Source organism: Crinia signifera, chromosome 5 (genome assembly GCF_055691185.1).
Source record: "Crinia signifera chromosome 5, ASM5569118v1, whole genome shotgun sequence".
Classification (NCBI taxonomy): domain Eukaryota; kingdom Metazoa; phylum Chordata; class Amphibia; order Anura; family Myobatrachidae; genus Crinia; species Crinia signifera.
The window spans coordinates 115,372,642-115,399,387 of record NC_139221.1 but is presented as its reverse complement, the minus strand read 5'-3'; the positions used below and the strand labels follow the sequence as shown (position 1 = coordinate 115,399,387).

Sequence of the window (26,746 nt, the reverse complement as noted above, 5' to 3'; positions counted from 1 at the left end):
CTTTACAAATGGGAGCAAAACGGTCATAAAACAAGAATGGGTAATCGGAGATTGACCGAGGTAAATGGTGATTAAACTATGTCTCCCACATTGTATGTCCACTGTAAGGGCTTTTATACATGTGTGAGCTAGCACACCCTCCCATCAGTACCTGTTCTGAGGTAAGAAATGGTACCGTGTTCTTGATGGGTTGCGTCTTGGCCTTATTTTCTGCATTTTCTCAGTCAGGAACGCTGTGATATATATGTAGCATATTGTTTCATTCTGTTGAACTAGGTGATTTGCTGATTTCATGACTTACATTCCTCTTTTCTACAGGCCCAGGCTGCAAGCACAAAGAAAATTTGCCCAATCCCAGCCAAACAGTCCGAGCACAACCCCCATTAAAATAGTGGAGCCACTGCTACCCCCTCCGAATACTCCGATTTCTGACCTCTCCAAGCGCAAGCCCAAGACTGAGGATTTCCTAACATTTCTGTGTCTTCGAGGTATGATCACTTGCTTTGTAGCAGTATTTAGATTTTTCATTGAAATGAAGAATAATTTTGCTTACGCCAGACTTTATATGTACTGTAATACCATGCAATGTAATCTGTGGCCGTATTAAATGCGGCCGCCAAGGGGGTTAAATGGCGGGGATCACTGAAAACAAGCAATCCTCGCTGTTGACCCCCTCACCGGCCGTTCACCCTATTCTTCGTTCCGGTAAAAGCCTCACGGTCACAGCGAGGCTCGTGGCTAATGCAGGGAGCCCACTGCATTTAGCCACGCGTCTCGCTGTTTCAGCGGCCGCATACGCAGATTCCCCCTCGCTCCAAATACGGAGCAACGGGGAACCGGCGTATGCGGGGAGGTTAGTTGAATACTGACAGGGTCAGCTGTGACAGCGAGCAGGCAGCCCTGCTCGCTGTCACAGCTCGCCCCCGACATTGAATATACTCCTATAAATGACCAGGATCGTTTTGGGTTTGTGATTAGCTGCTGACCATTGACTGGACTTGCTGCAACTTGCTGGGTATTACACTTGGCATCAAGTGCCATAGAAATTATTTGATGTAACACCAGATAAACGTTAGATCTCAGCACTTGCTGCCGCTCACATTCTATAAATCACTTGTCTGGTGTTACCTGTATTATGTGATCTGGCTATATTGGATAAAGAATTGATCATTCAGTACTTCATTCCAATAGCCTATATATAATGCACAGTTTAAGTTCATGCAATTGTGAATTATGTTACAGTTTCAATTGTATCCACATGAAAAGCTATGATTTCTGCTAGTGTAAACATTGGCCACATATTTCCAGTGTGCACTGGGAAAAAAACTAAAACACTCTGGGCATCAGCAAGTGATTTTCAGTGGTTGCATCTAATCCCACAGCCTTCAGGACTTGGATTATTTCATCAAATCTCTAAATAGTAAAATTAGTCTGGAACGTGGAGTTCTTGTAGCTGCGATAGAGAGAAAAAAACCTGTTTTTATCAACATCCACAGCAGTTCTCCGCACAAGCTGTAACTGGGACTATTTGGCTGATTATCATGGGAGGTGTAGTAGAGAAAGATCAGTATGAGCAACATGGAACCACCCTGAATGATGCGTCTCTTTCCATTCTTTTGCAGACATCTGCATATTATGTATTCATGAGAGCATGGGTTTTTTTCCTTTTTTTTATTTTTTGTATTTTTTTTGTGTGTTTGTTGCATTGCTTTGTAATTGCCCCTCCACTGGGTTCACTACAAATTTAGTAAAGCTGTTTCCTGACACTACCACCTAAACTGCTGGCTGCACTGGCAGCTTAAATGTATCTTTTTTTTTTTTTAGGGAGCAATACTGTGAAAGGGGAGGGGTTACAGTAGTTATGCATAATACAAGTTTCTCAGTTTCGAAACAATGAGAATAGTCTCTAAAGACCAGAGATGTTGGTGACGAGTAGTTCTAGAATCATAATGTTATAAGGATTACAATTCCATTAATGTTTTGGTCCTTGACCACCAACCCCAGGCACTCGTGCAAGTGGCTCTAAGCACCCAGTTTGGGAGCCTCTTCCCTTAATGAATTACACATTTAGTTTGTCCTGACGATTATATCAGATTGACTGCAAAAGGGTTGCGGTAACCACAATACCAACGCCGGCATTCCGAGTAGTGTCAGAAGAAATGAGGATACTTGTGCTGGAATTCCAGTGCCATAAATATGCAGGGTTTAGTCTAGATTAAGGCACAAGCATAGGATTAAGGGTTAGGCTGTGGGGGAGGAGGTTAGGTTTAGGCTGTGAGAAGTGAGGGGTTAGGACTTGTGGGGGAAGGTTAGTATACCTATCTGACCCATGTCCGGGTTCTCTGAATGGGAATGCTGGTGTCGTTATTCTGATCACCGGCATCCCCACTGCCAGTCATCCCTATGTATTTCCAATAAAGGGGTAATTTTCACCCCCCTGCTTCTATTATATATTTTCAGAGTTTGATGTAAATACAGTACTAAAGACATGTCTGTGGAATGAGACATCTGTACACTACTCACTAGCATACACAATGTGTATGATCTTGTTTAGGAGTGTCAATTGTGTCTCAGGAAAATGTCAATGACTGCATAAACTACATATGTGTATATAAATGGATCACCGTAGCATCATATAACAGTTGTGGTTTTGTGGATATTTCTATCATTTTCTGCATCTTTTTATTGGCTTTACTTAATTTTGTTAAATGTTCTGTATGTTGAGCTGTAATCCCATTGTGACAGCCAAATGATGCATGACAGAAGTGTGCTTTAATTCATATTCACAGTCCGGCACATAAAGAGCAGCAGAAATGATCCCTGCACCACATGAATGAAATATTGATTGAGTACAAAAAGCCTTTCACAAGCTGCCTTGTATATCTGTAGTGCATTCTTGGTGCCCCTGTGAGCGCTTGCTGGCACAGAATAGGGCTGGCAAATGGCTCACAGGGGATATGGACTGCATTTGTTCTCCTTATTAAGGTGCTGACTGTGTGCGTCCTCATTGTTCAGAGGCCGTAACATTAATATTGTCTTACTTGTAAGCCACAGATGACATGAAGAGAGTGGAGAGAATTCTTTATCATTGCTTATTACATGTAGAACTTGATTTCAAATACAACTGCTTACATCTCATAAGGTAGAATGGCAAGATGATGATCTATGAAATCTTTATGATAGGGCATGTATGTATCAAATTATTCTATTCCTGTTACTACTGTTTGTGGATAGGGACTAGCACTGAGTTTCTTGTCCCCCCACACAGGTTCTCCTGCATTGCCAAGCAGCATGGTATACTTCGGAAGCTCTCAAGATGAAGAAGATGTTGAAGATGATGATGTAGAGCTTGATGACCTGAAAATGATCACCACTAACACTTCATCCTCATGCCACTCAACACCTCGGAAAGGCAAAATGCATAAGCATGTTACAAATGGACATGGTGAGTATTCTTCTAGCTTATTATTGATGTGAAGGTTTTGTGTATCTGAAGTGTCATACCTACGCTGTGCATATAGGCACTTATGTGCAGCAATGTGCATGTGGAGGTGTTGCAAGCTTACACATGCTGGGGAAGATGTTCTAGCCTCACCTCATAAACCAGAAGATGGCTCATTTCATATAGATATTACTAGTAAGCCCGCTTGAAGCAAATACTTTGAAGCCTAGTCTGTTACCTTGTGATTGCTTCTGTGTTTGTGCATGTGTGTGAGAAGAGAGAGAGAGAGATGTAGTTTCACTCACTGCCAGCAGATTGCAGTGTATCGGAGACAAACAATCAGACACTAAACATATATATATATATTCATCCTAATGGCCTGAATTGATTACCTTACATAGGAAATATAATCTTTTTTTACACCACATTTTTTATTTGAATTTATAGAACAACTGTGAGCGACACTGGCATTTTTAGCAGATATTTTGAACATCTCTCACAGAGATATTGGCACAAAGGGTTAATATTTTTTTTGACACAAAGAACAACATGTTCAAATACTTTAGGATGACCCGATTGTGGCTGTCCCTGCTTGTATTAAGAATGGTGTTGCTATTGTTCTGTATGCTTGTTATATGTTTTGCGAATAGCCGATGCTTCAGGACCTGCCAAGTTATCGCACTGTGTGGGACATGAACCAATCCTTGGAAACAGATAAAGTGAAGTTGTTCAAAGCCGCACATCCCCGCTTCTATCTATCACTTATCTTGCACAATCTTTGAAATGATAGAAGCTGCTGAATATAATGACTTCACACTGTGTCTTCTGGTTTTCCAAAAGAAAGGATGTTGGGTGCCCTGCCTTATGTTACGGAGTAGGGAGATGTCTTTGTGGGAATGTCGTTAAAAAGACGTTTTAATCACATAATGCTGTTTGCTGCAAGCTATTGAGTGTGAGAAAAATAGTGTCCATGTCTGGAAATCCTTCCTTTTTGGCTTTTTAAAGTGTTCAGTGACCCAGATAGTTTAATATCTTCCTTTACCCAGAATCTAGTAATTCTGGTTCTTTTTTTTTATTTTTATTTAATCTGAGCAGAATGAGCAAGACTTGTCACAGTTAGTCATCCTCCTTTCTATTGTATGTGGCAGACATTCCGGTCAGCGGCTTTGCATTTCATCATTTGTTTTTTGGGTGTACTATGACTCTTTTGCCTTTTTTATGTTATGCAATTATCTATAGACTAGGCGTGCATCATCGTGATGAGTTTTCTATTGTTCATACTTCCAGTTACTATATAATATCTAAACCACAGGTTCTCAGTCTGTCCTCAGGATCCCACAGTGCATGTTTTCCAGGTCTCCTCATAGAATCACAAGGGAAATAATTAGCTCCAACTGTGGATCTTCAAAAAATGTGTTGGTAATGAGTGCACCTTTCGGGAGACCTGAGAAAACATGAACTGTGTGGGTTCCTGAGGACCGAGCTTGCAAACCACTAATCTAAACTATGTATCTGCCAAACCAGCTTACATAGCAAATAAGAATGCTGTAACAGTAAGTATGTCTGGCCACTACTGCTTGTGACCACACCACCCTTCAGATTTCTGCAAATCCTTTATTCCCACAGTCTGCCCACTCTTGGCTGTCCTCCGGCCTCTTTTATCATCTTCTCTCATGACTCCACTTCCACTAAATCTACCTACACCCAGACACTTCAGCATTGCACTCTCCTTGTTGGCAGCTCCATGGAATAGCTGCAGGCTCCTTGGAACCCTTCTGTCATCCGCAATTGCAACATGGGCAGCAGACATACAAAGCATTTCTTTCAGGCCCTGTCAATGTACACACATTCTATTATTAAATGTCTTTAACTTACAAAGCAACCAGTGAGGAACAGCTTTACTGAATTATAATTACACATAGCATCAGCATACAGCTTATCTCCTGAGGATAAGTCAGACCAGTTTGTCCTTGAGAGCCCTCTCGCTCACTTATGATTTTTACATGCATTAAATCGCATATGATATTCCCATGGTAGCTGCAGCAGCAGGGGGGTTCGGGCAGTGGCGGCTGGGAGCTTGTAGCGGTATTTGCTGGACGGCAGGGCAGGAAGCACTGCTGAATTTGAAAACCTTTTTAAAAGACTGGCCGGACGCTGATTGGCTGAATTCGGTCAGCAAATCAGCGTCCAGCCAGTCCTTAAAAAATACTTTTTCAAACTCAGAAGCGATTCCCACCCGCCACCCTGCAAATACCACTACTAGCTCGTCCCAAGGACTCCGCTGACTGGACCCTGCCGACCAGACCCCACTGCTGCACCATAGGTGTGTGCCAGTGGTGCTTCACCTACGGATCGGACACACACATTGCGGTGCTAAAAAGCGCTAGTGATGTCCCACTGATGGGTCTGGTAGATTTAATGTGCAGCCCGTCCGACCTCCCCACTCAGACACGATGCACACGGGACCGCGCATCAGGTCAGGGGATGTCAAACATATCTGATTTGGGCCGATTTCTCAGCCTGACCCGTATAGATCGGCCCAATTCGGACGAGTGTAAAGCACCTTAACTCTGCACATGTTACATCTGCCCCATCTGCAGTGCACATGCTTTTGTCCTTTAGCAAACCAAATGTGCTTTGTGATTGGACCAGAATCAGACCCTAAGAGGGTTGTTTGCCATCAAATGACTAGAGTTCTGGTTGCTGGCAATTTTATTAAGTATGTTGCTGTATCTCTCTGGTTTTAAAAGATTGTTTTTTTGTAATTTGCTGAGTACAAACCACTCTGAGAAAGCCAGCTTGCGGTGGAAAGCTCTAGGAACTTCACATACTGTATACACAAATGTTATTTGAGAAGAAGCACATGCAGTATGTGATGCTCCTTGCTACAAAATGGCAATAGCCAAGGCAAGCCTGTATTCCATGTGCATATACTTGTTCCACATCGTGTTGCTGACTGGGTTACACTCTGAGCAGAGGCATCAGGGGGTTGGCCTCATCTTGAATTACTTCTTGTTACTACAGTCCCAGTAATATTTTATTAAAAGCAAGATGTGTTTATGGCATTGATTGAGATATATTTGCTCAGCTGTATGTGCATTACTTGCTATCTTATTATCCATGTTTTTATTCTGTCATACAGCCTGTGTGTGTATAAAATCTCATTAGAGCATTGAAGTGATTTGGCTTTTTGGCTCCATGCTGTTCAGCTGATCTCCAACCTGTCCAAACTGCGATGAAAGCTTCATTCCTTGTTTTCTTATGACCTCAATTGAGCTCTCTCCTTGTCATTTACACACTTAGCTAGTTTGTGTGGGAATATAGTTGCTGCATGTTTTTTAAGCCCTTAATACATAGTTTCAAGTGCCACTGAAACACAAACGTGTTTTTTCCCCCCTTGTGTTCAGCGTTAAGGTAAAATCCATTTCTTAGGATTAACATTTCAACAGATTTTCAATAAAAAGTTAATAATCTCATCCTCACTCTACTATATACGATAGTAGACCTAGAGCTGAAGTGCATTTGTTTTAATATATACCATGCAAGTTAGAAATCCTGAGACTGCAGTAGTTTGAGCTGCTGTGACCTCACTAATATTGCCTGAGCAGGAGTCAACCAATTCACGTGTTGCAATTTAACAAAACACTGCCAACTCTGTCACTACTGCTTCTCATAACTTGACAACAAGTGAAGTGATAGCATATGATGGAATGGGTTCATTTGGTAGACAAGCATTAGGTCGACAGGGTCTTTAGGTCGACATGAGGGAGGTCGACATGGCCATAATGTCGACGTGGGTTTTTTCGCAGTTTTTGTTTTTTTGTGCCGACAGGTGGTATATCATGCCCTACATCCACTAGGGCATGGTGGGAGAATGAAAGGCACCTTGCCCAAAGCATGGCGAGCGCAGAGACGTAGTGCTATGTTTCAGCGTCCATGTTGACTGCGTCAACATTCGGGTAAAAAAAAATGAAAAACACCATGTCAACCTTATGACCCTGCCGAGCTTCCCCATATGGACCTTATGACCCTGTTGACCTTCCGTCATGTCCACCTTAATACATGACGCCAGTGGTGTCGACCTAATGCTTGGTGACCCAGTGACGTATCCCCACATGATGGACCTGGTTAGTAAGTTGTAATATCTGCTATTAACACATTTTTTTTCAGCATATTATTCAGGCCATGCGATCACTTAGGAACTGATTTCTTTCTGACAGACACTGACCCAGGAGCTGCACCACCATTTTACATACATTTCTCGCAGTTCTTAAAGTCACACAACTGTTTAGTAGATAATAACATGTTGCTAAGGTCTGTTGTGCACACAACTTGACTACAGTACTTGATGCCAAAACTGATGATGGGCAGACTTATTCTGTATGTTTTACAAATAATGAAGCTGTCTATCCACATGAAGTAAATCAAATGTTTACGTAACATTGTTATTTATAGTGACTGCCATATATCCATGTGTGATCAGACCATTACTAAGGGGCAGATGTATTAAGCCTGGTGAAGAGATAAACTGGAGATAAAGTGGAGATAAAGTGGAAGGAGATAATGCACCAGCAAATCAACTCCCAACTGTCCTATTTCAAACACAGCTGATTGGCTGGTGCGTTATCTCCTTCCACTTTATCTCCACTTTATCTCCAGTTTATCTCTTCGCCAGGCTTAATACATCTGCCCCTAACATTCTAAACAGTATAAATAGTAACAATTCTCAGCTGGTCAAGAGAATACTCATACTTGAGCTCACATTGACCAATACAGCATGGGTAATCCAGAAGCTCCCATTTTAACTAGGCAGGTCTTTGAAAGCACACACACACACACACACACACACACACAATATTTGTACACCAATACACTTTTTTTAAAATATTGCTGTCTGAAGATGGTGTGATTACAACAGTCAATCAAACCTCTGTTGCCCCCCAGTTGCCATACTAGGGACAACCTATCCACAGGAATGTTGTTCGTGCAACATATTTCTGTTCACATCTTTCAGTGAAACATTTGTGTTTTCAGCCTCTGCAGTAATGTTGTCATATATAAAGGGGCTGTATTCTGGGAATTTCAAGGAAATCCCCCATAAGCCTCAGCATACTTTCAACTTATTGGGCGAGTCATTCCATGTCAATTCAACCACCCATCTGATTTTTCTGAAAATGTTTTAGTTATGAGATGATGTCGCATCAACTATTTCTGCTAAATATCGCGACTGTCTGACAATTTCGTTATTAAATATTGATTTTTTTTTTCAATTTATTAAATGATTTACTAATCATGGCTTTTTTATCCACTTTATGAGAAGTATCACAGTATTTATTAAGGAATCGTTAAGAATTTTCTGCCATTTCTGTGGTTTTTATGTATGAAAAAATGTATGTTGATTTAACCTAGCATTCTTAATCAAAGGAACGTGCTTTTTTGCCATAATGCGAAACCTAAGGCAGATAAAGGGCGAGATGCTCTATGCAAAAAATGCAGGAAAACCTGCACGGCGGGTTTTCGCTGCTTGGGGTATCCGCAGCAAAAGCTGGCGATATCCCGTAGAAGCCAATGGGCTTCTTATTGCAACCTCCGATGCCCCGCACTGACGCACACCGCCTGGGTTGCCGTGCTGCCTGGACCTGTGACCTCCTCCTCCCTAGCTCCTACATACCCTTCCGGGTGCATGGAGGAGGACGCTGTCAGCAGGGCCGCAGCAGCTGCAGGATCATCATCATCATCCTGCCAGGTAAGGGAGGGTGGGAGAACCGCCAGGGACTCTCTGCACATCACTGGAGCTGTCCTTTGCAATAATTCTCGCATACTTTAGGGCATATGCAATAATTCTCTATACAGTAGCCGGCGATATGTGGTGGACTGGGTCATTTGGTTTTGAGTTTAGGAAGAAAAGTCACCAAATGTCATGGTTATTCCATAATGAACACCTGTGTTACTTCTAATAATCTGGATAAAGAGGCCGAATCTGGTAAATGATTTCAATAAATGTGAACATTAATATTTAAAATAATAGTTGGACACCCTAGATATTGGGCTGAAATAGTTGTTTTGACAAAATTTTGGGGAAAAATTGAGATAGGCGGTGGACATTTGTGTGGGTGATCTGATGTGGAATGTCCCTGGAACTAATTTCATACAGTAGTCCTGGGCTAAACCATTTCCCGCTATCAATAAAGGTGGGTCAATGGATATCACCCTTAGTCTGTGTACTCCCACTTCCATTCTAACTTTGACAGTTACTTCCATTACATGCAACCCTGTCCTTACAAACCTAATCATAAGTGGGCCCGATGCTTGCCTCTCACCGAACGACTCATACAGATGGAGCCACTGTCCTCTATCCCTATAATAGGATTAAGTGAGTAATTGGGATTACTCTGCTAATCCCCTACTGTATTGTTCTATGTATTGTATTGCTGCTGAGAACAATAGAATAGCCATGCTGAGCCATGCTGAGCCATGGCCAGCTATGCTGAGCCATGGCCTAAGGAAGATAGAGGAGATTGGCTCCTACTGTATTCTGGTGATATGTTCGTTTCAATTCCAATTTAGGAACACAACATGCCCTGCCTCTATGCACCTCAAAAATAGAAATATTTTAATAAAGCCAACTTCTGACCTGGTTTGATAGTCTACCATGGGGATAAAATAAACTAGTATATGTGAAACGATCACATAACACAATACTGCATCTGTTGTTGACATGTCCTATATTTTTGCATTCATGTCCAGTTGTGTGTTTTGTGGTTTCTATTACACCATAGTGACCAATCATCCCTTTCTGCGCCTGTGGCAAGTTTTTGTCCGCTAAAGAACTGTAATGCATTGCCTCTAGAAATGCTTCTCAGCAGGTTCTAATCACATCTTCTTTTTAATGACTTTCCTTGCCCTCCCTGTGTTTATTTGCAAAATATGCTGTTGTGACCAATAAAAAAGTTAATGTTGTATAGGTGTTTGGTGGTTTGACTAGTGATAATAAATGATCTAGATGAGCAGGAGAGAAACCAAGTTAAAATAATTTTCTCTATCATTCTTATGGGATACAGGGAGTCGTTCATAACGATGGGGAAAAGAGCTTATCCGAAGGAGACAGGCACATATAAAAATTTATACAGGGTGTACTGGCTCCTCCCCTCTGCTCCCCTCCCTCTAGCTTCAGTTTGAGAACTGTGCCTCAGGAGAAGCACGCATCAGGAAGAGCTCCAGAGAGTTTTTCTTCTGTTTTATTTTCTTTATTATTTTGGGGCTGCTGTTTGGACTTAACAGCAGTCCTGCGTCGTGGGAGACTAGGGGAAGGGTTCAGCTGCTGGCCACTTCAAGGTACCGAGCTGTCCCTGCCACAGGACCACCGTCCTGAGTGGGTGATGTTACCGCGGGCATTGCGCTGCAGCGCGCACACCCCTGGCACGCCGCACACCCCTAGTCCAGTCTGAAGACGTCAGTGGTATTACCCCGGGGTCCCCCGCCGTGGGGTCCCCGGGTTATTGTGCGGCAAGATGGCGGCGGTATGGCGGTGCCCTGCACAGGGACCGCGTAACCCCCTGCCTACACTGAGACAGGGTACAGTTCCTGTTTTGTCCAGGGCAGTTACCAAAGAGGATTTGGACATTCCCCAATGTCAGTCTCAGTATAAAACGCAGGTAAGCTCCGGCGCCATTACGCTGGGCGGAGCTTACCCAGAGTGAGACCAGCTCTGTGAGGGCGCCAAAACCTGCTTCCTGCTTCTTCCCTGGCTGCTGGAAACGCCATTATACTGCTCCAGACACTCCTCAGCGGTGTGGATCAGAGGGAATCTGCTTGCAGAGACAGCTTCAGGTTTTCAGCGCTTGTGTACTTGTGCACTTGCCTGCTTACACTGTAAAGTACTGTTATTGATTACTGTACTGTATTACCAGCTCTTCTAATCGGAGAGCTAAGGTTATCAGGTGTATTGGTCTCCTCCATTATCCTCTGTACACCACCCCACTGGCTTGTTAAGCTGTACAGATCAGATAAGGCTACACATAGTATTTATCTGGCTAATTTCACACTGCATATCCACTGTGTGTGCGCGCTGTGTGAGGGGAGACTGTTTGTTTGTCACAATGGTGAGGAAACTTACATGTATGGTGTGCAGTGATAAGTTTGTGCCAGCATCTTCATCACAGGTTACTTGTGAGCCATGCATGTCCCCTCAAAGTACTGGGGTCCCCCCACAACTAACTGGGCAGCAAAGTAGCACACAGGACAGCTCACAGGAGCCAGCCTGGGCTACAGGTATAAAAACCATGCTTGAAACTGTGACTACACAGTTAACTGCTACTGCAGCACAGACCCAGAGAGTACAAAGGGAGCTGGCTATCCTCTCTGCCAGAGTGGATGTAATTACCCCCACCCTGGGGATACTCGTAAGAGAAAGGCCCCCTCTCAAACCCCTGATTCCGGGGCTGACGATGGGGATGATGATGATGATGTGGAGGATGCAGACGCAGGTGATGACGAGCCTGATGCTTCACAGTCACTACTGCGGGGCACAGAGCCATTGATTATGGCAATCAGGGAGGTGTTGGACCTTCCCTTGGCTGAATCCACAGCAGGGGATGCCTTCTTTGCTACTCAGAAAAAGCAACAGGTAGTTTTCCCTGAGCAGGCTGACCTGGAAAGTACATTCAAGTCAGCGTGGAATAACCCAGAAATGAGGTTTAAAGTGGCTAAAAAGTTTAAGTCCACGTTTCCCTTTGATCCTGAGGGACGTAAGGTGTGGGAGGAGCCACCAGAGGTTGATTCTTCTGTGTCTCGCTTAGCCAAAAAGATGGTACTCCCAGTACCAGGGTCGTCTTCATTAAAAGACACCACGGACAGAAAGGTTGAAAACACTTTGAAGTCCATTTTTACTGCTAGTGGCGCGTGTCAGCGTCCTGTGTTAGCTAGTTGCTATATGGCCAAGTCCATATACACGTGGGCCTCCCAGATCCAGGAAGGTCTTCTGGGCGACATGACAGTTGCACAGGTGTCTGAGAAATTACACCATATTCAGGACACTGCTAAAGTTCTGTGTGAAGCGCAGAAGGAGTTAGGAGCCATTAACGGCCGTAACTCAGCCATGGCAGTGTCAGGGCGCAGGTCCCTCTGGCTCCGGCAGTGGGTAGCTGACGCTGACTCCAAGAGGAGTGTAGAAAGCCTCCCCTTCACAGGTGGCAGGTTATTTGGGAGTGATTTAGACGATTTAATCTCTAAAGCCACGGCGGGAATGTCCACTTTCCTACCATCCACTCCACAGGCGCCGAAGCGTCCTTTTCAGGCTCACTCCCAGCAGTCCTTTCGGGCAAGCAAATTCCGCCCTAAAGCCAGGGGTGGTTCAAACGCTGCTAGAGGCTCCCGTGGTAAATTCAGGAAGCCATCCGCTTCAGCCACCGCAGAGCGGCCATCCGGGGCAGCTGCAGGGAAACCAGCAGCATGACGGTGGGGCTCCACCATTAGCTCCGGCAGAGGTGGGAGTCAGACTGGCGTTCTTCGGCCAGGTTTGGGAAGCCTTGTGCCTCAATTCTTGGGTGCAGGCTCTTATTACGCACGGCTACAAGCTGGAGTTTGCAGTTCAGCCACCTCAGAGGTTCTTCAAATCAGGCCTCCCAGCGTCCCCAGAGGACCAAGTGGTGTTGCAGCAAGCAATCCAAAAGCTGGTACAGGCCAAGGTAATAACCAGGGTCCCTCCCCTAGAGAGGGGGCAGGGTTATTACTCGAACCTATTTGTAGTTCCGAAACCGGACGGGTCAGTACGCCCAATTTTGAACTTAAAATCCCTGAATCCCTTCTTGAAAGTAACCAAATTCAAGATGGAGTCCTTGCGGGCCGTGATAGCGGCACTGGAGGAGGGGGAGTTCTTGGCGTCCTTAGATGTGAAGGACCCCTACCTTCACATCCCAATATGGCCCCCTCATCAGAAATATCTGAGGTTTGCGCTGCTAAACGAGCATTATCAGTTTCGCGCACTGCCATTCGGCTTGTCCTCAGCCCCGCGCATATTCACCAAGGTGATGGCGGAGATGATGGTGGTCTTAAGAAAAAAGGGTATCTGTGTAATACCATACCTGGACGACCTGTTAGTAAAGGCGCGGTCGCCACAGGAACTACAGACAGCCTTACAAGTTACCATACAGACCCTGTCGGGCCATGGTTGGCTCCTGAATCTGGCAAAGTCTTCTCTGATCCCTTCACAGAGACTCCAGTTCCTGGGCATGGTGATGGACACAGCTCTCATGAGTGTCCCTGCCACAGGACAAGGTGTTGGACATCCAGCGGCTGGTCACAGACTTGCTAAGGACCCCCCAGGTGACGGTGCACCAGTGCATTGTCCTATTGGGAAAGATGGTCGCCTCTTTCGAGGCTCTCCAATTCGGGAGGTTTCACAGCAGGATTTTCCAGCTCGATCTCCTAGGGAAGTGGTCCGGTTCACACCACCAGATGCACCGGCGTATTGCGTTGTCATCCCGGACCAGACTGTCACTACAATGGTGGCTCCACACGCCCAACCTGCTGGCAGGGCGTCGGATTGGCATCCAGGATTGGGTCTTAGTCACCACGGATGCAAGCCTCACGGGATGGGGGGCAGTGACCATGGGTCAGTCCTTTCAGGGCAAGTGGACCCTATGGGAAACACGCCTCCATATCAACAGCCTGGAGTTACGTGCTGTGTATTACGCACTTCTGAAGGCGGGCCCTCTCCTCAGCGGTCAGGCGGTCCGTATACAATCAGACAACGCCACCACTGTGGCATTCCTGAACAGACAGGGCGGGACCAAGAGCAGGCCCTGTATGAGGGAAGCATCGAAGATCCTGTCCTGGGCAGAGAGTCATTGCCAAGCGCTCTCGGCCATTTTCATACCCGGGGTGGACAACTGGGAAGCAGACTTCCTCAGTCGCCACGAGCTCCACCCCGGGGAATGGAGTCTACACCACCAGGTATTCAATTCTCTGGTGGCTCGGTGGGGGACCCCACTGGTAGACTTGATGGCATCAAGAAACAACTGGAAAGTATCCAGGTACTTCTCGAGGGCAAGAGACCCTCAGGCAGAAGGAGTGGACGCCCTCTCCATACCGTGGACGTTCAACAGCCTGGTCTATGTCTTCCCACCGATCCCCCTAGTGGCTCGGGTGCTAAAGAAGATAAGAAGAGACGGAACCGAGGTGATTCTGGTGGCCCCAGACTGGCCACGAAGAACGTGGTACCCGGAACTTCTAAGTCTGCAAAGGGACTCGTGGCGCCTACCCCTGCAAAGAGATTTACTCATGCAAGGACCGTGCGTCTTCCAGGCCTTGGAACAGCTGCGTTTGACGGCCTGGAAGTTGAACGGCAGATCCTGACTCAGAAGGGGTTTCACACTTCGGTCATCAGAACTATGACAAGTGCAAGGAAACCGGTAACAGCTGCACATTACCACCATATCTGGAAAAGATATGTGGGTTGGTGCGAACAGGGAAAGTTTTCTCCATCAGAGTTCAAACTTGAAAGATTTCTTGGCTTTCTTCAAGCTGGTCTGGATCTCGGCCTACGCCTAGGCTCTTTGAAGGTGCAGGTATCTGCGTTATCGGTTTTCTTCCAGAGGAAACTGGCTAATATTCCTGAAGTGCAGACATTTCTGCAAGGAGTATTGCATATACAGCCTCCTTTTGTGGCCCCTACTCCACCGTGGGACTTGGATGTTGTGCTGAAGTTCCTTAAATCCTCCTGGTTTGAACCCTTGGAGGAAATTGACCTGAAATATTTAACCTGGAAGACAGTGGTCTTACTGGCCCTAGCTTCGGCTAGGAGGGTCTCGGAGCTAGGGGCGTTGACTTGCAAGAGTCCTTATTTGATATTCTTTGAGGACAGGGCAGAATTACGCACTAACCCGCGTTTTCTACCCAAAGTGGTGTCTGCGTTCCATGTGAACCAGCCAATTGTGGTTCCTGCTGGTGGGCCTCATTCTGAGGTGCCGACGTCCTTGGACGTAGTAAGGATTCTCCGTGTCTACATCAGGAGAACAGCAAGGATTCGAAAAACTGATGCACTTTTCGTCCTCTATGACGCCCAAAAGATTGGACGTCCTGCTTCCAAGCAGTCTATTGCACGATGGATATGTGCAACCATTAAACAGGCTTATGCGGTAGCAAAGCTGCCTATGCCTGTTGGGGTGAAAGCTCACTCTACTCGTTCCGTGGGGACATCCTGGGCGGCTGCCCGAGGAGTTTCGGCCTTACAATTGTGTAGAGCAGCCACATGGTCTGGCCAACACACTTTTGTCAAATTTTATAAGTTTGATGCTCTGGCCACTGAGGATACTCAGTTTGGGCAAGCGGTGCTGTGGCAATAGGTTCCGCACAATCCCGCCCGTTCTGATATCTTTGGTATATCCCCATCGTTATGAACGACTCCCTGTATCCCATAAGAATGATAGAGAAAATAGGATTTTAATACCTACCGGTAAATCCTTTTCTCGAAGTTCTTATGGGATACAGGGCACCCGCCTCTGTGCGGAGGTTTGCCTTGCTCACTTTGTGAGATATGGACCAATACTGGGTCCTTCTGCTACCCTTCTTGTTCCTGGCGGACATAGGGAGTAGGTTACCTAGGTAACTTAAATCTTACATAGTGTACCTTAAAGGTCCACGAATGTAAATTGTCACTTAGGTGATAATTCTATACATTGTTCCAGTTGGAACACAGTTCAAAATAGTTGTCATGTTGACATGTTCTTAGGCCCTTAGACTTCCCAGGTTATGGGGTTGCTAATGTGGTCTGTTATGTTGAATGTTGGGTGTGCTGGATGAATCTCACCACGGTAAATATACACATATTCCTCTCATATTGTTCTTCTCCTTCGGCACAGTTCACTTAACTGAAGCTAGAGGGAGGGGAGCAGAGGGGAGGAGCCAGTACACCCTGTATAAATTTTTATATGTGCCTGTCTCCTTCGGATAAGCTCTTTTCCCCATCGTTATGAACGACTCCCTGTATCCCATAAGAACTTCGAGAAAAGGATTTACCGGTAGGTATTAAAATCCTATTTTAAAGATTTTTTTAAATTGGATCTGAATGAATCTAATCTATGGATAGAATAGAATACCTTCGTTACCTTCTTATAGATATAATTGAAAAAACGGTATAGTGACCATACAAATCGTTCACAGTAAAAGTGGTTGTACAAATTGTCCACAATAATAGAAGAAAAACCGGTACTTATGTAATATCTGGGCTCCCGTTTTTCTTATGAGACCGCGTCCCCTCGCGGGGCTTGCTGCGCTCGCCACGCTTCGGGCTCGCTGCGCTCGCCACACTATATAAATCCACTCCATGCGTAGTTGGATAGTAGGGGGTATGAAAAAATGGGGTGCATTTAACATGGGAGCCCAGTTAATACATAAGTACCGAAAAACCTTAAAAGGACAATGGCATAAAAGTTTTTATTAGAAACCAAGGTACTTATGTTAGTCGGGCGCCCAGTATAGTAAGTACGCTCATACCAACGCTATCCATGCCGGCATGGAGTTGACTGTATATAGTGTGGCGAGCGCAGCAAGGGGACGTGTAAAACTAAGCAAATAGCTTAGTGGGCGCCCAACTAACATAATTAGAAGTAAAAAAATTGCCTTTTTGTTAAAGTGCACATAATAGGCATATGCTATAAGGCTGGTGGTGTGCGTGTTAAATGGATATTTCCACATCCAGATTGCGCTTATTCAGAAGCACACCACCAAGCTTAGCCTCACTGTTGCAGATGAATGATCGCCAGAAAAGTCCCCTCCACTGATAATCAGGTTCTTGGTGCCAAGAACCTGATTATCCATGGTGGGGACTTTTCTATGTAACCAAGTGAACGCTTATACAATAACAAACAGCGTTAAGTATAAAACAACAAAATATCCACCCTTTGGAACCAAGCTAATATAAAATTAGTGTTCATTCTAGCACTCGCCATATTTGAAAACCTATGCAGTTCCTCTTCCCTGCCTGGGGTGTCGCTTTCTGCTGTAGTGCTTCTAGCACAGTGTGGTCTGTGAATCAGCAATGATATGCAAACCAGACCTGTGCTAGAAACACCACAGCAGACCGCGACACCCCAGGCAGGGAACAGGAACTGGATGGCTTTTCAAAGATGGCGGGTTCTAGACTAAACACTAAAAATATGAAAGCACCCTACTCACAGGGTAATTAGAAAATCGACTAGGGAGACCACATGGCTTTGAATGGGAAAAGGTGAATAACGTTAGAATGTATTTGTAGATGTACTCTACTTTAGTAGCTTTATGACACTATAGACTCTCAGTGGCACCATTTAAATAAAAGATAATTAAGTCTTAGTCTAGCTAATGCAACAATGTTAAGGTCTTTTTTAGTTTTATATTGGCACACAAACATTCACATTTCTTAATATATTACCTATGTCCTATGGTGGACGATTAGGTGTATCCCATTACATCGATAATATTGGGGGAAAAAGGGGAAAGGGAAAAAGTTCCGCACTGAAACGTCCTTTTGTTCGCCTTATGTAGACTATATCTGCATTCTCTCGTTTTAGTTTTTCTTGTATTGACCTTTTTTATAAACCTTTTTATTCAAAAGGGGGAGAATAACGTGTGGTGCTACCCTTCTCTAAATTTATAGATATACACAAAGGAAAGGGGAGGGAACAGTAGAATGGGCGGGTGCACTCTGCAGATCGCTATGTAAGGCGTCCAACTGATTTCATATACTTTAAAATTCAACTTTTATTTGGTATACTTTAAAAGAGAAGAAGTAAACTAATTACTAGTTCTCATTAGAACAAATATATAGAAGTGCATAAAGTTTAGAAAGGTGATTAAAATAAATCGTGGACCAGAGGTGGCCAATATATGCCTGTCACAATACTTAATATTTAATGTCTGAAGTGACAACGGAAGAACAGACTGGTTAATGTGTATCACTGACACAATCCAACTGTCATATATTATACTTGTATAGTGGAATAAGCGCATAATAAAGAAAGTAAAACACTTGGTCGGAGCCAATAATACGGTCAGAATAAACATATAACTAACAAACAAAAGCCCCTTCTCCCAAGTGGATTAGGGATTAATATGAGACAGTAACACATTTAAATTGGTTGAGCGTCTACATCACGATTTATTTTAATCACCTTTCTAAACTTTATGCACTTCTATATATTTGTTCTAATGAGAACTAGTAATTAGTTTACTTCTTCTCTTTTAAAGTATACCAAATAAAAGTTGAATTTTAAAGTATATGAAATCAGTTGGACGCCTTACATAGCGATCTGCAGAGTGCACCCGCCCATTCTCTACTGTTCCCTCCCCTTTCCTTTGTGTATCCCATTACATGCAGTACTTTTTTAGCCAGTAAAAATAAGCTTAAGGCAAGGCTTAAAGTGGTCCTTGAGAGGCAGTGGAACCCATTTCCTATGCCCCTTTTCCCCCCAGGGATATCAGCACCCCCTGCAATCTATATATTTTGTGCCCTACCACCTACACTTTAGGACAGTGGTCTCCTAAGGAAGGAGCATGGTCCCATAATAGTACCTCCAATTCGAATTACCCCACCAAGTAGAACATTCATATTCACACGAAAACGCATGTAGTGACCCTGATTCATATTCTACCATATAGTAGTGTCCCTTTTAATCACGTTATGACACACTGTAGTTAGTAATACTCTTTATACATGTATGCCACACAGTAGTTTCTCTTATGCACAATGCATAATGCCCACAGCAGTATTGCCACTTATACACCTAATAGCCACAGCAGTAGTACCCCTTACACAAAATGTCAACAGTAATAGTGCCACTTACAAATAATGCCCACCATAAAAGTGCCCCTTATACCCATAATGCTGCCATAGACTCATAATCCAGGCTGGATTAAGGGACTAATGGGTCTAGATCTGAAAATGTTCAATGGTTTGTTATGACAGATGGAGTAGGTAAGGCCAATGCCATGTAGATCACAATTATGCAATTTCTTTAAGGAGATATTGTGGTGTATAGGGCCACAATGTCACCCTAAATATATAAAAGTACAGAAATTGCATAATTGGAAATGGATATACACATGCAATTTTAATACTCATCACTTATAGCCAACCATGTGGCCAGGTCATGTCTGTATGGTGATCATCATGCTGTCATGATGATGGGCCTATTTTTATGTTGGGACCTGGAGCTGTTGCTTGATCCACCGATTTATGAATCTGGTCCGGCACATAATGCCTACACTGTAATAGTGCCCCTTACACACATAATGGTCTGTCACTCCAGCAACTCCATTCCCTGTGTCCCTCAAGCAGCTTCTCCACCACTGTCACTCTTCATCACTTCAGCGGTGATGATAGCATGACATCACATATGCCGTGTCAGAAAAGGAAGCCACTGGGACAGGCTTTTCTTTTGAATTACTGAGCATAGCTGCGGTGAAGGTGGAACTAGTTCCCCTTCCATTACAGGTGATGGAACTTTGTCATACATACCATCCCCTAACCCCCCCCCCCCAAAAAAAAAAACTTTAATCCCCACATCTGACGGTAGGATTTTTGATCGATGGCCTTCACACGTTATCCGGTTATAGCCCATGTTTAGCGGCCCATGTTTAGCGGCCAAATAATGTGGAGACTTTATTCCACCAGGTGTCTCCTAGTGAAGGGGTGGGATCGCTGCCACGGTTATAACTATGAGGTCGTTTTATAACCATATTAAAGTGGACTTGTTTTTCTAGGCAGTGCATTTACTTCCTGACCGTGATCTTCAACTCGATATCTAGAACCTTTTTGTTAAATTTGCAACGTTAAGAAATATTTCACCAAATTACTGTTTTCCACATCCACTATGATTTTGTGCAGTTACATAACTTAAGTAATGCTTTCTTGTTGTATTATGTAGAAAACTGAACAGAACATTACATTTTAATAACCAAGATTTTAAAATATTGATTTACTGCAAATACCACACATATATATATATATATATATATATATATATATATATATATTTATTTATTTATTTATATATATTTATATATATTTTTTTTTTTTTAATTTTTTTTTTATTTATTTTTTTCTGTGGTTTCAGCCCTTAATGACCCATTGCATGTTTCCGGTGTATCCCTGTGGTTACACTGGTAAAGTAGATTAATGAGGCCCTAAGTAACCATAACATAAGTTTACATAACATTATTTATTTTAATTCATATTACAAATTATTATTATATTTATAAGGCGCCACAAGTGTTTCGCAGCGCCGTACAAAGGAACAATACAGGGAGACAAAGCTTGGCATAACATTGAATAAATAACAAAAATACAGTACAAATAAAGAGCGCCACAGTTCAATACACATTACAGCTTGGATATAAGTAGTGAGGACTCAATCAACATACAACTAGAGGCTTGATGCCAATGATGGAGATGAGTATGCAGACGAAGATGGTCACTGAGTGTTGGAGTATAGGAGAGCTGTGAGTGACATGTGAAGAGAAGTGGGCTTTGACAACAGGAGGGAAGAGGGCCCTACTCGGAGGAGCTTACAATCTAGTAGGAAGGGGAGACAGACAGATTACAAGAGGTGCAAGCAAGTGGGTGGTGGTTAGATAGCAGGATGTAAACAGGCAAGGGGTCGGAGAACCATCTGGTTTATGCAGTGGACGGGTATGCTTTGATGAATAGGTGAGTTTTCAGTGCCCGTTTCAAGCTTTGCAAGGTCGGGGAGAGTCTAATGGAGCGAGAGAGTGCGTTCCACTGAAGGGGTGCAGCACGGGCTAAGTCCTGTACTCTAGCAGTGCTTACATTTTTAGCTTCTATTTGGAACATCTCTCTGAGATTTTGGCACTCAAAGGGTTAAATGGTCATTGGGACTGCAATGTCAGCCGTCATCACAATACAGTGTACGCAATACATTTTTTAATAATGTCCATTTAAATGAAAAAGGGGTCATTAAGTGTTAAACATCTGATAATATCTTTGTTGTATCAAGTGTTTGATCTAATTATTATTTTTTATACTTTTTTTTAGTTTTTAATGGGTCTTGCAAATCATCAAAGTACAAAGAATCCTCCCACAGACACAAAAGCAAAGAAGTCACACCGGGAAAAGAGAGGAATGGTTATCACAAAGCCGAGAGCCGGAGAGAGTCTACCGCTGCTACCCACCAACCTGCTTCTAATACGGGCTCATATGCCAAAGGGCTCAACGCTAACAACCACCACAGTCATCTTAGATCGGCTCAGGACTTAAGGAAACAGGTGAAGAAAATAATTTTATTGTATTGTTTATCTTAAGTTTGAACAATTTTCCTGGTAAAATAATGACTATAAATGTTGCGTGGCTGCTTGGATAGTACGGGTTTGCTGTTTAAAAACAAAGAAAAAAACATTCAATTATAATTATTATTCTTATTATACTGTGACTAGTGGCACCATGATGTCACTTCTTAAATAAACAAAGACAATTCTATTATACTAAAACAAAGTGTTTTTATTCACAATGTTTAATGCCCGTGGCATGTCCAGTGCTAATGCTTAACTCCTCCTTTTGTGTGTTTCTTTGAAAAGTACTTTTGCATTTTCCATTTTGTATTACTATTCAAATTTTAAAGTATCGCATCGCTCACAGCGACTGTTCTTTTTTTGGGTGCAATATTTATCTAAACTTCAATTAATTGACTTGGCTGCATGTATATTTATTTATACTAAAAGAACAGTCATTGTGAGTGACGCTGGCATTTTTAGTGGATGTTTTGAGGGTGTCTCACAGCAATTTTGACACTCAAAGAGTTAATATAAGTTCATATAAGTATATTTAGATGTAATAGGAATAATCTGTAAAAAATTGGTTTTATTGGAAAATGCAAAATAAATCGACTCAAAGCCCAAGAACATTTATATTAGAAAGCAAAAAAACATAGTTAGTGTTTAGAACTGGTTTAAACACCCCCCCCCCCCCCCCCCAAAAAAAAAATATTTGTTAAACTTTTTTTTTTTTTTTCAATTCCCGGTTAGTAGGTAACAATACTGCAGGGAAAAATTGTTTATTATTGTTATTATTACCGGTTATTTATATAACCCACACATATTACGCAGCACTTTCACCTAAAAAATTACCTGTCAATGGAAATGCTCTATTTTTCCATTTCCAGTCATTTATTTATTTATTAACAGTTTCTTATATAGCGCAGCATGTTCTGTTGCGCTTTACAAAAGGAGAGAGTGATACAACAAACAGGGTCAAAAGGTAGGAGGGCCCTGCTCGCAAGCTTACAATCTATAGGGAAATAGGCATTGATACATAAGGATAGATACTGAATTCTTTATTGCATCGATTCCACCAAAATGCAAGGTTCTGTGGCTCGTTCTGGAATTTGATAAGCTTGCCTGAAGAGATGAGTTTTCAGGAAACGTTTATAGGTTTGGAGACTGGGGGAGAGTCTTATTGTGCTTGGGAGGGAATTCCACAGAGTGGATGCAGCCCGAAGAAAGTCCTGCAATCGGGAATGGGAGCGAGTAATGACTGTGGATGAGAGACGCAGATCTTGGGAGGAGCGTGGAGGTCGGGTTGGAAGATATTTTGAGATAAGAGAAGATATGTAGGTTGGTATAGTTTGGTTTATGGCTTTGTGTGTAAGTAAAAGAATTTTGTATTGAATACGGTAGAATACAGGTAACCAATGAAGTGACTCACAGAGTAGCTTTGCAGACGATTAACGTCTGGCTAGGAAGATTAGCCTCGCAGATGCATTCATGATGGACTGTAGTGGTGAGAGTCTGTCTTGGGGAAGACCAATAAGGAGACTATTGCAATAATCAATGCGCGAGATGATGAGAGCATGGATTAGAGTTGTTGCAGTGTCTTGTGTAAGGTAAGGGCGAATTTTGAATATGTTTTTTAGGTGCATGTGGCATGATTTTGAGACAGATTGAATGTGGGGTACAAAGGAAAGTTCAGAGTCAAGGATAACACCTAGGCAGCGAGCTTGAGAAGTAGGAGTGATTGTCATCCTCTCAACAGCAATAGAGATATCAGGTTGGTAACTATGATTTATTCGTGGAAATATAATTAATTCTGTTTTTGAAATATTAAGTTTGAGGTGGCGTGTTGACATCCAGGATGAAACAGCAGAAAGGCATTCAGAGACATGGCTCAATACAGATTGGGACAGGTCTGGGGAGGATAGGTAGAGCCGGGTATCATCCGCATACTGAAAATACTGAAATCCAAAAGAGCTGATTAGTTTGCCAAGAGATGAGGTTAGAGATTGAGAAAAGCAGAGGACCTAAAACTGAACCCTGGGGTACTCCAACTGAAAGAGGTAGTGAAGAGGAGGTAAAATACGAGAAACGAACACTAAAGGAGTGGTTACATAGGTAGGATGAGAACCAAGAGAGGGCTTTATCTGTAATGTGTTTTCTTTTGCTTGTGATACAGTAGGAATTTTCTTATGTTTAAAAAAATATATCATAAAAATAATAAATGATGTTGAAAAGGAAGAGTAAGGCGGAACACCATATTTAACCTTATGCTACATATATATCGTTGTTTAGGATTGTTTGAAGTTTGGATTTTTTTGTTAATTCCAAACTTCTTTGGGAATAGCCACTGAAGGCAAGTTAAATCTAGCTTTCTTTTGTCACTAAATGATAAAAGGTAATTTCATTTTATTCTAAAACTTTATCTACTGCTTTACTGATGAAGCAACAGAACAAATTACCTGACCATCACCATTATCTAATTGCATCATGCGCCATCTTTTCGCATAAGTGTCCGGTTCTACCTTTATTTGGATGTCTCTTACATAACAATATATTGTCAATTCACGCTGATGGCCTATTCTGCCACAGTTAGAATTGAATTGGATGTAAAATGGCATTCAGGTAAGCTATTGTTCTGGCAAAAACTCTTCTGAGCTTATTCATGGAAAAACTGTGGTGATTTTAGAAGAAGGTTAGGGCTAAGTTCTCTATTACTTTGGATGACCATGTCCTTCAGCAGTGGTCCACAGTTTAAAGTATTCATTATTGTATTTGTCTATACAGAATTATGTTTGTGTTTGCATTTATAACATTGGTGTATTTTTATTTATGCAATTTTATTGACCTCACTTTATTACATAACAACATAGTTGTTAACGTTGAAAAAAAGACATTAGTCCATCAATTTCAACCTACACTTGATCTCTTTCGGTGCATAGCTTATATTTATAAATGACCCAGACTACCCATCTGTTTTAAACCAGAATCTCTGATGACCCAAAATGGCTGTGTGATTTCTCTGTTGGTCCACTATTATACATACAAATGAATGGTTATAACCCTGGATACGGTTTCTTCTAAAAATGTCTAACCCTTTTATTAAATGTATCATTTGAGTCTGCCATCACAACCTTCTCTGGCAGAGTACCATATCTTAACTGTCCATACTGCAAAGAAACCCTTCCTGCACTGGGTGTGAAACCTTCCTCTCCTCTAACCTTAGGAGGCGTGTCCTGACCTCGGGGTAAACAAGTTCACCTGAATTTTTATTGTATGCTTGCCTCGATTTAATTTGCAGGGTCTCCATTTCAGAACGTACGGATAGTAAATATGTATCATTCTTAGCTAGTTCAGTAGATCTAAATGTTTGTATGTAGTGTTTTATTCATGCTTCCATCTGTGTCTCTTCAATTGCATATGAAGTATTTATAGTCCGCCTTTATAGATTTTCTGTATGCTGACAATACCATGCATATATCAAATAAATATATATATATTTTTTTCTCTTGCCTAACTGTCCCATATAATTAATCTATACCATTGTTTTCTGGGGATGCCAGCATCACTCTATGGACACCGGCATATAGGCCACTGCCGGGAAGCCGGTGCCGGATTACCGACATCAATTGGAATTGTGGCGCCGAAATTCAGTAACCCAGAGTCCATATCTTAACCCCATTGAGAACCTCTGGGATGAATTGGAGTGATTGGTGCCTTCTAGGCAGCCTTGACCTTCTTCAATGTCACTGTGGTTATTGTATTAAGGTAGAATGGCAAAATGTTTTGCCTGCTGTTGTCCAGGAACTTTAGGACAGTTTGCAAGAATGGTTTCTGCAGTAATCAATGCACATGGTGGATTTACAGATTTACACTTTTGTCCACATAGTCTATTTTTATGGACATTTTAGTGATATCACCTTTAGTATAGTTGCCAACGGTTTCAAATAAGTTCCAGGGGTCTATTTCTGCTGAACGTGGTGCATTTAAAAGCATGTTGTCTTTTTGTGCTGTGTCTGTGGTCCATGGTGTTTGCCTTGTACAGTCTATGGTGCTCTCTTGTGCGGTCTCTGTGGTTCATGGTTCTGTCTTGTATGGTTTCTGTAGTTTATAGCTCTGTCTTGTGCTATCTCAGTGGTACATGATGTTATTGTTGTCTTGTACTGTGTCCATATCGTTGTATTGTATGGTCTCTGTGGTCTATCGTGCTGTTGTGTACGGTCTCTGTTGCCTTTGGGGCTGTCTTGTACGTTCTCTGTGGTCTATGGTGCTGTCTTGTGCGGTCTCTGTGGTCCATTGTGCCCTTCAGACGCTGACATCAGTCATTTATTGCACTATATAAAAATGACTTTTTTTTTTTTTTTACATATTCTTCTACTAGCAAAACCATTACAGTAAAATGATAGATTTGTAAAAGGCACTGTGCTGTGCATTTCATGCAATTTTTAAACATCGGCTGCCCCTGGAAATGTTTCACATTCTGCTACAGCTGTAAATGGATCTTCATAATATAATCTTTCTTTAAATGTAATGGTCTTTTTAAGTGGTTGAGGGTCACATGTGAGGACCCTGAATATGATCTTGTTGCCACAGCCCATTAGTTCTCGCAACTGACAGCAGTTAAAGTATTTAGGTAGATTTATTGAAGAACTATGCAATCGTAGTTGTAATAATACTAATGTGCTATATGCAGTAAGCTGGCAGGCACATGATCCAAAAAGAGATGCTGCCTTAGGCATAATGAACACAAGGGGACTGGATTGCTTTTTTAATAAATTGTTGTCCTCCCCCATTTAAAGTTTTCTAAATATAATGTGAGTATGGAGACAGCCCAGCATGTATTAATAATGAAAAAGGGCACACCTAGTTATACGCTGTGAGATTGTGCAAATCTTATACCCCTTTTACAACAAAAAGCTGGGTCCGATCCGGTATTTACACCGTTTACACTGTGGTGCACACCCGCAGTGTAGACGGAGGCGGTTCTTGGAGATGAAACACCAATCGCTGTGCTGGGCAGCCCATCTCCAAGGTAAGCTGCTG

General features: G+C 42.7%; 1 protein-coding gene across 1 annotated transcript in view; it reads left to right on the top strand.

Moving 5' to 3' along the window:
- The window catches only part of JARID2 (jumonji and AT-rich interaction domain containing 2), a 149,994-nt gene that overhangs the window by 83,758 nt on the left and 39,490 nt on the right, over positions 1-26,746 (top strand). Inside the window, exons 4-6 of the mRNA XM_083187885.1 lie at positions 319-488; positions 3,269-3,445; positions 21,474-21,703. Of these exons, the coding sequence (XP_083044011.1) occupies positions 319-488; positions 3,269-3,445; positions 21,474-21,703 (577 nt within the window). The remainder of the gene's footprint in view (positions 1-318; positions 489-3,268; positions 3,446-21,473; positions 21,704-26,746) is intronic.